Source organism: Calidris pugnax, unplaced genomic scaffold (assembly GCF_001431845.1).
Source record: "Calidris pugnax isolate Ruff unplaced genomic scaffold, ASM143184v1 scaffold32, whole genome shotgun sequence".
Taxonomy (NCBI): Eukaryota; Metazoa; Chordata; class Aves; order Charadriiformes; family Scolopacidae; genus Calidris; species Calidris pugnax.
In genome coordinates, this window is record NW_015090783.1 from 789,838 (window position 1) to 802,275 (window position 12,438).

The following is a 12,438-nucleotide window of genomic DNA, read 5'->3' on the forward strand; positions in this document are numbered from 1 at the left end:
CACCAAGGTCACACCAAGCTCACACCATGCTCACACCAAGCTCACACCATGCTCACATCAAGCTCATGCCAAGCTCATGCCAAGCTCACACCATGCTCACGCCAAGCTCACACCATGCTCATGCCAAGCTCACACCAAGCTCACACCAAGCTCACACTATGCTTGTGCCACCGGTGAACAAACCCTCCTACTGCAAAGCTGGGGAGAGGATCTGCTTGAAACCAAGCATGTGGTCTCCTCGCACCAAGGCATCACGGACACCAGGTGCCACCACGCTCTGAGCCACGCATGGGGCTCAGGACACTGCCCACAGCGCAGGGGACAGTCCCTTCCTCCGTGGTTCTCAGCCCCCATGGGGACAGATTAGAGGAGATGGCGCTGAGGCCACAGCCAGGCAGCTGCAAGCCCCACTGCGGCAGTGACTCACCAGTGGCACGGCCGGGTGACGGGTGACACAAGAGAGGCATGTGCCAAAACAGGACCTTGGGGTGACACACACTCTGGTGCTGCGTCCCCCCACGGCAGCTCCCGGGCACCCAGGGACCACGGTGTGGTGTCACCCACCGAGGGCACGGACGGCTCTCGTGGGAAACGGCAAGTCCCTGCCACAAAGCAGAACCCACTGCCCGGGCACACTTATCTGCCACTCCATATGCTCACCCACTAGATATATATTCATTTTTTTAAACATCTATATGAATTTTTAAGATATATAATAAGTGCTGCCACTAGCTGGCGTTATTGGCTGTCCTTTAGTGGCACTGGCAGTGCTGCAGCAGGGACAGGGGCGGTGGGCAGGGGTCCCTCCTGGTGTCCTCAGCCCCAGCATGGGGGAACGGGGCTGGGGGCATCTCCCTGTGCTGGAGGGGGTCTGGGGGGTCAGCAGAACCGCTCCTGGACACCCCCAGCCCAGCACCGTGCAGTGGGTACATAGCCACTGGAGTGGCTTGAGGAACCCATGCAATGGTGGGATGGGGCAAGAGGTGTCCTGGGTGCTCAGCACCTTCCCCTGACCACGCACAGCTTCAGGGAGAACACATGTCCCTGGGGACCAACAGCTCATCCCTGTGCCCAGCCACTTGGCCTGGCCTTCAGTGAAGGACTCGATGCTGGGGGCTGAAGGGTGGACATCTGCTGTCTGCTGCTGCCCGGCTCCAAGAGGAGCATGGGGCACCCATGGTGCACCCACGGTACACCCACAGTGTATCTGCGATGCACCCGTGTGTGCACGGTGCACCCGTGTGTGCACACATTGCATCCCTGGTACCTCCATGGCACCTCCGTGGTGCCATCACCTCTCCCACCAGGGCAGCAGCTCCTCCACCACCCCATCCCAACCTGCTCAAACACATCCACCGGCGCCCTACGAATCCCTCCACGAGTCAAAGTCAGCCTTAAATCAAATCATCCCCAACAACAATGACATTAATTATGCTTTTAACACATTTTACTGCTTCCCCCCCCTTCCCTTCACGCCACATCTGTGTGAACAATATCCAAAAGATTTACGGTTTTCTCCCGTAATTACAGACACACAGCCAGCTCACTTATCAAAATACTTGCTGAGCAATCAGGCTCCGTTACAGTCTCTGCCAGAGATTTGTGTTGACAGCAGCCATTCAAAGCAAAAAATGTCGAATCAGGACTTATGTGGCGCTTGTAAAGTATTCCACAAAGAGTTCGCCTGTCGAGAGACACACGGACATGTAACAGACGGGGACAAAACGACAGGCGGGAGGATTTGGGGAGCAGGAGGGAAGAGGGGAGCAAGAGATGGATGCTGCAGGAGAGCAGAGAGAGGGGAGCAGCAGGAGGAGGGGGGTGCAGAGATCACAGGGGAGCAGTTTTGGGGTGTGCGTGTGTGTGCAAGCAGGAGCACGGTGGGTGAGCACGGGGAGGTAGAGAGGGAAGATAACTGGGTTCTGGAAACCGAGCTGACATTTGGTTCTTATAGCGCAGGAGAAAATTTAATGAGGACAAAAATATGTCTCCCTAATTCCCCTAAGAAATCATTAAAACATTTTGTTATTCCTAAATGTCTGGAAAATGAATTAGTGGCCCTGCAGGAGCCCTTCTGCGCATCTTCACTCGTTTGCAGCTCTCCGTCCTCGCCGTGCCGGGGGATGCTCCGTGCCACCCTGCCCCGGCGCAGCTGGCACCCCCGGCTCAGAGCGCGGCAGAGCCCACAGCGGGGAGTGGGGAGCAGCAGGGAGGGGGGTCCCACCCCCTCACCCAGCCCTAGCACTGACTCTGCCAACACAAGCCTCGGGGCTGCCCCCTGAGTGCCTCAGTTTCCCCCCCTCCCAAGACTTCAAGCGACGCCCGGGTACACCGCGGCACGGCGCTGAAACGGGGAAAACTGTCCCCAAAGCGTGGCCGGTGCCAGGAGCCATGCTGCTGGGTCGTTTGGGTTAACTTACCGTCAAAAAGACAACTGGGGATAGCCGCAGTGTTATTACAAGGGCTGAGCAAATGTATTCCTTTCCTAATGTCAAGATGCATTTGGCTCAGGGGCTGAAACACAGCGATGGCAAAAGCTGTTTCCACTCCTCTCTTCGGCTGGTATCTCCAGAGCACCATGCGCCGGCGGAGGTCGGCGATGCCAGCCGTGCCGGGACGGGGGCCGGCAGCGCTGCCGCGGTCCTCGCTGGCTCCTCTCGGCACCGGCACGCGACTCGTTAGGCAGCCAGGTCGCCGCCGCGTTGCTTACCTGGAGCTTCGATTAATTGCTTGTAAACGCTCAGGAAAGCCGTCTCAGCCTCCTTGCTTCTCTTACTAAGTGCAATCACCTGCAGGGAGATGGAAAAAAGGGGGTGAGGGATGGGCTCGGGGGAGGGAACCGACTCTGTGGGGCAGGAGCGAGCTCCACCCGGCCACCAGGACCAGTGCCACCCATGACTGGCACACAGGTGCCCCCCCGGCATGACTCTGTGCCCGCTCCAACCCCGTGCAGCCGCTCACTGCCTTTGGCTAAACTCCTCGCGCCGCCGCCGTGTCACGTCGCCCTAAATCATTGATGTGCTCTGAGTAAATGAAAATTATAATTTAATGTCGGTGCTTAAATAAGAAATAAAGAAGCCTGCCTGTTGTTGTGCTTCCTGGGGCCAGATCCGGCACGTGGCCCTCCCCGGCCACCCTCCCCAGGACGGCCCGGCTGGGGAGATGCCGTGGGCAGGAGTGATGTTTGCCCCGTGCACCAGGACCAAGACATCATGTCCCTGGTCCCTCTTGGCTGCCGGGGTGACGGTGACGTTCACGCCAGCTGGGCGGTGGGCAGAGGGCACAGCACATCACTAATAACCCAACAACATATTAATCTGCCGCCTGCTCCCATCCAACATTTATGAGCATGAATCATTTACTCCCCTTAATTTCTCAAGGCGCGCTGACACCTCGGGGCGGGGGCTGCTGCCCACCGGGCTCCAACCCGTTTTGCTTTCCAAGGGAACCCTTGCTACCCCTGCACATCCAGCCCCACCTGCAGTGGATGGGAGGTGGGACACACGGACCTCTGTGTCTCTGTCACCCCGGATGCAGGAGCAGGGATGGAGGTGACCCATTCCCAGCCAGAAAATGGCCAGTTTGATCCACGCTGGGTGCCTGTGCCAACTGGTGATGGAGGAAGAGGTGCCCACCCAGCATCCAGTGCTCCAGAGACACTATTACCAACAGCAGACTAGTCAATTAAACCACTCTTAAGCCACCGATGGGCTCAAGGACACATGGACCTCTGTGTCTCTGTCACCCCGGATGCAGGAGCAGGGATGGAGGTGACACATTCCCAGCCAGAAAATGGCCAGTTTGATCCACGCTGGGTGCCTGTGCCAACTGGTGATGGAGGAAGAGGCACCCACCCAGCATCCAGTGCTGGCAGAGACACTATTACCAACAGCAGATGAGTCAATTAAACCATTCTTAAGCCACCGATGGGCTCAAGGAAGCCTGAACTTCATGCCTCAGCCTGGTGGCAGCTTCCACACAGGAGCATCCTTTCCCTCTGCCCATCCCCTCCGTGCCGGCGGAGCTCCCGGCTCACCCCACCAGCCCGGATTGCGATTGCTTGTCATTCAAACCCAAAGCAAACCGCTCATTTGTAATCCAGCAGCCACCTGAGCAAACCGCCTTCTCCTTCCAAGCTCGCAGGCACTGGAGCACAAAGATCATTTTTCTATTGTTAAAATTGTATAAGCCGGGCTTTTTATAGCGTCTCGTACACAAACCTACTTTCTCGGCTGCCATGCTTCCAGCAGAGGAGGAATTTGGGGGCTTTTCTTCAGCCTTCTGCAAAAACGCTTGGCTTCAGGGTGCTTTAAAATAATAATAATAAAGTGGGGAAGGGAGGGGGGGGGCAGCAAGCAGACGGCGAGCGGCACTGCCTGTGTATTGTAGCAGGATAGCATCGCCCCTGCCGAACTCACCGGTGGCACATGGTGTTGGGGTGGCACAGGGAGACCTGCTGGGGGTCCGTAAAGCTGCAGAAATCTGAAGGTGCTGGGGTGCTCCACGGCATCAGCCCTGCATGACACCCCCCGGCTTCCCTCACCCTCTGCCGTGGGGCGCTGGGGATGCCTGGATCCACTCAAGATGCTCTGAAGAGCTTCATCTCCCCTGAGATGGCACCAACCAAAGGGTGCAGAGCAAAGAGCCAGCTCTCAGGTGTTCTCCATCACCTCTCCATCACCTGTGCCAGTGAGGAGGAGCCAGCCCAGACCTCCAAACTGGGCTGTTTCTACTGAGTTTTATTCCTATAGCCACATCATAGAGACAAAGCATTTTTCAAGAGGAAACTTCAAAAGCCTTCCCCTCTCCTCAGCAATCCTGATGGAGATCCAAGCATCCCCCAGCAGGAATGTTGTGGATCCGGGGTGGGCATGAGCCTGTAGCGTCCCCACGCCATGGTCCATGGACCTCACGTCTCCACCCACCATGGGCTCACCGGGGACACATCCAGGTTTCCTCCTGGTTCATGCAAGGGGTGGAGCTGCTGCCCAGCCCACCTTCCCACAGAGCACTCAAGGACGTGGTGTAACACGTTTCCAACCATCAACTACCATCAGCATCTTAACTGGAGCTGTAGGACCCACAGTTTGCTGGTGAGGAGGCATTTGAGGGCCATTTCACCAGCCCTGGCTCCTGCCCCGTCCCCCCCCCCCCGTGCCAAGGTCTGGGCTCAGGGCATCACTGACGTGGCCAATCAGCAGGACAGAGAGCCAGGCATCCTCTGCTCTTTCAGAAACCCACTAAACTTCAAGGAAATGTCAGTGAAAAGAAGATATTTAAAATTTTCAGCGACCTTTTCCAGATGGGGATAATTTACCAAAATGCCAGCGGTGATTCCCACCTGAGCAGCTCCACGTGCCACAGGAGCACAGCTCACCCCAACCCTGCAACTGCTGTTATTCCTCACGCAGAGCTGAATAAACCCCCCAAAAAAGCCCACATCAGCCATAAAATAAGGTTTTGTAAAAAAAAAACACCCTAAATGTTTGCTCCCTTGGGGCAGAAGCCGGGTCAAACCCTGTGTCCCCATCTGAGAGGGTGATGTTACCCGCATCTTGGTAAAAAGAGGAGAAAAGGGTCCAGAGGAGGGCCACAAGGATGATCAGGGGGATGGAGCACCTCTGCTACGAGGACAGGCTGAGGGAGCTGGGGTTGTTCAGCCTGAAGAAGAGGAGGCTCCAGGGAGACCTAATAGCAGCCTTCCAGTACCTGAAGGGAGCCTACAGGAAGGCTGGGGAGAACCTGTTTAGAAAGGCCTGCAGTGACAGGACGAGGGGCAATGGCTTCAAGCTGGAGGGGAACAGATTTAGACTGGAGATTAGGAGAGGGTTCTTCACTGTGAGGGTGGTGGAGCACTGGAACAGGTTGCCCAGGGAGGTGGTTGAGGCCCCTTCCCTGGAGATATTCAAGGGGAGGCTCGACGAGGCCCTGGGCAACCTGGTCTAGTTGGGGGTGTCCCTGCTGACTGCGGGGAGGTTGGACTAGATGACCTTTGGAGGTCCCTTCCGGCCTGGGCAATTCTATGATTCAATGAAAATTGCTAAAACCAGGGGAGCTGAACGTCCCCATGAGCAGCCCCAGCTCGGTGGGGTCAGGACGGTATCACCCCCACTCCCTTCATCACCACGATGCCCATCGGTGACGGCAAACCCACCGCCAACCGTGCTCCCTCCGCCCGCAAAGCCCTTGGCGGCCGGCGGCGAGCTCTGCCTCCGCGTTATATATCGACGTACTATTAATTTCTATTTCCACCATCACCACCCCCCCCTCCCCGGCCTCGTCTCCCTCCGCAGCATCCCCGGGCTCAAGGTGAGGCACGGCAGCGGCGCGGGATCGCCGCCGCGTGATGAATTACATTTACGCGCCGGGTCCTTTTCATGGCTGGTGACTTTCCAGCAAAGCAATTATCACTGTAGAATGCGTAATAGCCTAATTAATTACTATTGTCAGGCTGGCCTCTGTGCCATGATTATACCTTCCGAAGCCAACTTTTTAAACATTTGGAAGCAGAAATATTATTATAATTGACTGACAAAATGGTAAAACTCCCCCGGCACAGCCGGTCCTCCTCCCGGTACGATGGTGAGGACCGACTGTCTGAGCATCTCCTCTCCAAAGGCGCGGGATTTGCATTGCACCGGCGGTGAGTTTATTCTTATATCCATGAGATCAAGTGCAGGATAAGTAGTGGGTTATTTCCATCTAAATACCGGTGGCAGTAAACCACAAATGAGCTCTTTTTCAGCGGAGAGGAACAGCTGTCGGGGGAGAAAGCGGCAGCAGAGACCCCAAATGTTGAAGAAAACTGATGAAAAAATTCATTCAAGCCTTTGCTATTTTCCTCGCTTTTTTTTTTTTTTTTTTTTGCTGATGTGTAAAGAAGTCGGGGAGAGCGGGAGGGCTGCGGAGGGGGAGAGCCTGGGAGGGAGCCACTGTACCCGGGGAGAGCTCTGGGTGATGGGGGCTGGTCCCCCTCCATGTACCAGGGAGCCCTGGCCTCGTGCCGGGCTCCTTTGCTGCCTTCCTGGTGCCCTTCATCCAACTGACTCCTTAGACCCTGCACACACCCACACAAACCCATCACATGTGTGCAAAAGCCCATTGCACACACAAAAACCCATCACACACATGCACAAAGCCATCACATGCATGCACAGACCCATCACACACATACAAAGACCCATTGCACATGCACAAACCCATCACACACACCCCATCACACACACACAGACCTATTGCACACATGCAAAGACCCATCACAGATGCACAGACCCATCACACACATGCACAGACCCATTACACACACACAAAGACCCATCACACACACACAAAGACCCATCATACACACACAAAGACCCATTGCACATGCACAAACCCATCACACACACCCCATCACACACACACAGACCCATTGCACACATGCAAAGACCCATCACAGATGCACAGACCCATCACACACACACACAAACCCATCACACACACACAAAGACTCATCACACATGCACAAACCCATCACACACACCCCATCACACACACACAGACCCATTGCACACATGCAAAGACCCATCACAGATGCACAGACCCATCACACACACACAAAGACCCATCACACACACACAGATCCATTGCACACATGCAAAGACCCATCACACACACACGAAGACCCATCAGACACATGCACAAACCCATCACACACATGCAAAGACCCATCAGACACATGCACAAACCCATCACACACATGCAAAGACCCATCAGACACATGCACAAACCCATCACACACGCGCAAAACCATCACACACGCGCACAAACCCATCATACTCCTCCCCTCCCCATTCCCACTCCTTCTCCCGGCCCATTCCTCCAAAGGCAGAAGCAGCTCACACCGTTTTCACAAGGCCAAAAAGCAATTCATGTCAAAAAGATCAATAATATAAAAATAAAGCCCGAGAATTCTAGTTAAAGGGAACGTCATAGAAATATGTTGTTCACGTTCATGATTCGGAGATTAAAAAAAAAAAAAAAAAAGAATCAATATAAGTTCTTCAGATGATGTTATTTCTAATGAGAAATATACCGAGACTGCTGCAAATAACTGCTTAACGGAGGAAAAAAATGCATTAATAATTTACTTTATAAAGCATAGGATCCCGAACGCAAGAAAATTGCTGCTTGGTTCTTAATTTTGTTGTAATACTTCCTGACAAGTTCAATGATGCTTTGGCAAAGTTCCTGAGAGCACAGTCAGAGGACGTTCAGCTCATTAGGTCTTTTTCCCCCTCTTTTTCCCTGGCAGCCCGGCTGGCTCCAGGGGAAGGTGCCTGAGCTCTTCCCTTTCTCCACACCCCAGGATTTTTTGGGCTGAGCCCCTGAATTGGTGTCAGCCCTGCCAGCCCCTGCCTGCTGCCGGGCAGGAGCATCCTCCTGCCTCCTCCAGACAGCCATCCCCAGGTGAGCTCCAGCCTCAAGTCTCAACACAGCAAGCGGAGAAAATATTTCAAGCTTATTTTACCATCCTCACCAATATAATTTAATACACTCTTTTTTTTTTTTTTTCCTTCCACTGGCTGGGGTTTTTTTTCTTAATTTTTTTTTTTTCTTAATTTATTTTCTTAGTGCATTTGCTGACAGTTGGCAACTTCAAACCATCTGCTACCGGCACACGCGCCGAAACGAAAAGGCTTCAGCGTCGAACGCGGCTCGGAGGAGCAGGCTGATTCCTGACTGTCGGCAGGAGAAGGTGCCACCCGGGAGGGTTCATTCCCAACGGGGCCGGATTCCTTGCGAGCCCACAAAATTCTTTCACCTGCCAAATTCTTTTCCTGAAAAAACATGCCAAAATTCCCCAGGGCAGCTGGCAGCAGCGGTCCGGGTCGGTGGAGGAGATGGGCAAGGATGCTCTGGGCTCTGCATCCCCAGCGTGGATGAAGTGGGGTGATGAGGGGGTTCCTGTGGGTCCCCAGGTCTGGGATGGAGCTGGGATGGAGCTGGGATGGAACTGGGATGGAGCTGGGCTGGCCCTGACACACGGGTGCACCCCAAGCACCGCAAAGTTTCACCTCCCATTTAGCAGAACAAAACTTTTAATTTAGATGTTTTCGTCTATCTATCAGAGTAAAAAAAAATAAGTTTAAAATAATGACTGTAATAAATGAAGGTAATTAATTGTAGTTTGTTCCTTTACTGTCTAGTCAGCTTAATTTTACCTTTTCATCTAATAATGAGAAAATAATTTTTGTGCTCTGAGGGTTAATGATATGTAACTGCAAGAGCTGCTAATTGCATGTTGCAAACTATTCATCAAAATCCCCATCTGCGCTACTTGATTATGTTTGCTAAATTATTGCTTTGAATTATCTTTCATAAAGCAACTTTTGTAATTAGCAGGGCTTTCGCTTTGCTCTTTTCTCCATCGCAAGGATATTCAAACTTTGTCCGTCTCAAGCTGTTGCCATTAAACTGCTGTCACGGGCAGCTTTTGGTGAGAGAAAGAAACTGCCCTTTAGCTAATCGGGGGGGGGAATAAAAGCTGGGTTTATTCTCTGCAAGTACGGTTTATTCTCCTGGCCCCGTTCCTCCTTCCTTCAGGAAAATATTATATAGGAAGGATATAGGAACCTAAATGTATATGAGATGTATTTGGGAATGGCAGAGAGAAATGGCCCAAAAAGCCCATCCACCCCCACCCAGGTTAATATGTCAAAATGAGGCTTTTTTTCCTCCCCCCCCTTCCCATTTACAAGAAGGAGTGGAGGGGGAAGGCTCGCCATTCATCACCGGGCTTTTATGGGCTCCTTCCCGTGACGCAGATGATGTAGCACTCTGCTCTCCCTGGTTAATATTCATGGGCAGCGCTGCAAAGTGTGCTTTGTGGGGGGAAAAATATATATTAAAGAAGTATTTTTAAAAATTTGGAAAAAGAGGGGGAAGGAGGAGGAAAAAAGAGTGAAAAAAAAAAAAAGATGGGGAAAAAAAGAGGGAAAAAGGAGGGAAAATATTAAAAAAGAGGGGAAAAAGATGGGGAAAAGATGGGGAAAAGAGTGCCCATGGCCCGCCAGGCTCCCCCCAGGAGCAGCAGCACTCTGGTGTCCATCCCAAAGCTCCTGGCACTGAAGCAGCCCAGAAACCCGACCTCAAGGGAGCAGAATCCACCTTTGGGGGTAAAATCCTTCCAAACCTAATGTGGAAAAAAAACCCTGGGGGGGAAAGAAGGGGGCAGAGCTGGGGAAGCAGCTGCAGCCGAGCCAGGAACCGCATCCTGCTCTCCCTTACACCCCCATAAATCCAGAGCCACTTGGGCAGAGGGACTGGCTGGGGCTCCCCGAAGGACATAGCTCATATTCTCGTAGCGGATCTAATGAAGACTATCGGAAAAAATGCAGTATTTAAAAGACTGAAAATGTATTCCTATTGTTATCACTCTCTTTTATGTGTTTATGCATAGTGCATCGGAATGAATCAATACTGGATTGCCCTATAAATAAATGAGCATATCAGTAAACCCAGTAATAAAATGAAGTGATGAAAAATATGGAAATCAGTCACATTTGTGTAAATCCACTTATTGTTTACTTTAATATTTTCTTATGCAGTTCCGTAGCTCCAAAGAGACAGATTTAAAATCAGGTAATGCTCAGCAGATGACAGATCCTAATGTGTCGCTGCTGGCAAGCTCGGAGTACCGGCAGCTCTCCAGGGGTTTCCATCGAAGCACATTAGAGGAGCAGAGAAAGCAGCCCCTGAAGAGAGAGCATTAAAAAGCTGGGGAGAAGGAGGTGTATCCTGAAGTGCAATGTGTCTCTCACCAGCCTCGGCGACCAAAGCCAAGGCATCTGCAGAGCCCCCAGGGATGTGGCAGGGGCATGGGGCTAGGGAGCACCTAGGCTGGGCTGGAGGATGGAGAAGTGAGATGTTTTCTGTAGCCACATGGTGGGTTGGGACCACATAGTCCCACCCTGGTTGCTCAGCTCCTCCTCAGATTGCCCACCGCAACCTCAGCTGGTGCATCCCAGCCATGTCATGGCATCTCCTGGCCATGTTGTGGCATCTTCCAGCCACACCATGGAATCTCCTGGCCATGGCACAGCATCTCCCAGTCACACCACAGCACCTCCCAGCCACACCACGGCAGTTCCTGCTCATGTCATGGCATCTCCTGGCCATGCCACACCACCTCCTGTTGGTGATGCCTGCCTACAGTCAGGGCCACCATCCCTGGTGTCCTGCAGGGGACATCAGGGCCCTGTCCACACTACTACCCATGCGTAGCACAAAAACCACCCCGCACTGGCTGGGGAGGCAACGCAGAAGGATTTTATCAGCTGCAGAAACCCCACAGAGATCAGGGATGGTGACTTGGTGCCTTGGCCACTCCAAGCCAGGTCCAGTCTGACCCTCCTGGGGCTCTCCCCTTCCCATTTCACCCCCACAAGAAGCGATGGGGTGGGAAGGGGACAGCATCATACCCAGGACCATGGTGGGTGAGGGCAGGTCCTGCCTGATCCCCTGCCCACATCTCCTCTGAGCATCCCCCTCTAACGCTGCCAGCTTTTCCTCCCACCCACCCAGGCAGGCAGAAAACACCCCTCCCCGCACGGCCTCCAAAGAAAGCTATTTTAGAGTTGCTCTTTTTTTTTCCCCCCTTCTCGTCTTTTTTTATTTTTTTTTTTTTTTTAAAAAAAACAACACATCTCCCCCCATCTGGGCTGCGAGTTGGGTGCCAGCATCTCGGCGCCGAATGCTCAACGTTTGCTTTTTATAAACACCTCGAAACCCAAAATTTCCTCCCGCGCTGCCGGGATGCATCCAGGCGAGTGCCACATCCAGGCGGACGCTGTGTCCCCCCCTGTCCTCCCCCCCAGGACCCAGCTCTGCCCATCCAAAGGAGCCACCAGAGGCAGCAAGAGCCAGAAATCCCCATACCCCAAGGCGAGGGGCTATAATTTGTCTTCGTGGCTAATTAGCTTCCCTTCTTGTTAGTCACTTACATCTCCAGTTCTCAAAAATCTAGTTGCTGGGGAGGGAAACCCGCCGTCCTGCCGAGTTAATTCTCTAACAGCAAATCTCCTGTACTTCAGGTACATTTTTCTTAAATTCCCGGCTGAGTTCAATTAAATGTTTATGAGACTGTGCGCTTTCCCCCCGCCGTGCTGCCAGCGCCGAAGCAACAGAATTAAGCTCCTTCTGGAACAAAACAAAAACAAAAGGAGGAGGGGAAAAAAAAAAAAAAGAGAGGGGGAAAAAAATAAAATAAAGGTGATTTAGCAGGGTTGGGTTTTAAGATTGCAAGAATATAATTCCCCCGGACTGGTTTTGCTCTGTGTCGCACAGCCACGGCGCATTGGCAATATCGACAAGGGGGTTTATATGAATAATTGAAGAAATTCTGTATTCCCCGCAAAAGAAAAGGCAAGCCGAGAGGGTTGTTGAGATAATCAGGAG

General features: G+C 52.8%; 1 protein-coding gene across 6 annotated transcripts in view; it reads right to left on the minus strand.

Annotated features, from left to right (window-relative positions):
* CUX2 (cut-like homeobox 2) overlaps nucleotides 1-12,438 on the minus strand; it is a 71,542-nt gene that overhangs the window by 15,852 nt on the left and 43,252 nt on the right. For 2 of the 6 annotated variants that reach the window (XM_014964745.1, XM_014964790.1), the window contains exon 2: nucleotides 2,711-2,789. In XM_014964745.1, the coding sequence (XP_014820231.1) occupies nucleotides 2,711-2,789 (79 nt within the window). Of the gene's footprint in view, nucleotides 1-1,547; nucleotides 1,684-2,420; nucleotides 2,790-11,984; nucleotides 12,088-12,438 lie in introns of those variants that run through there. The other 4 variants (XM_014964761.1, XM_014964736.1, XM_014964753.1 and 1 more) reach the window with 4 other exon arrangements.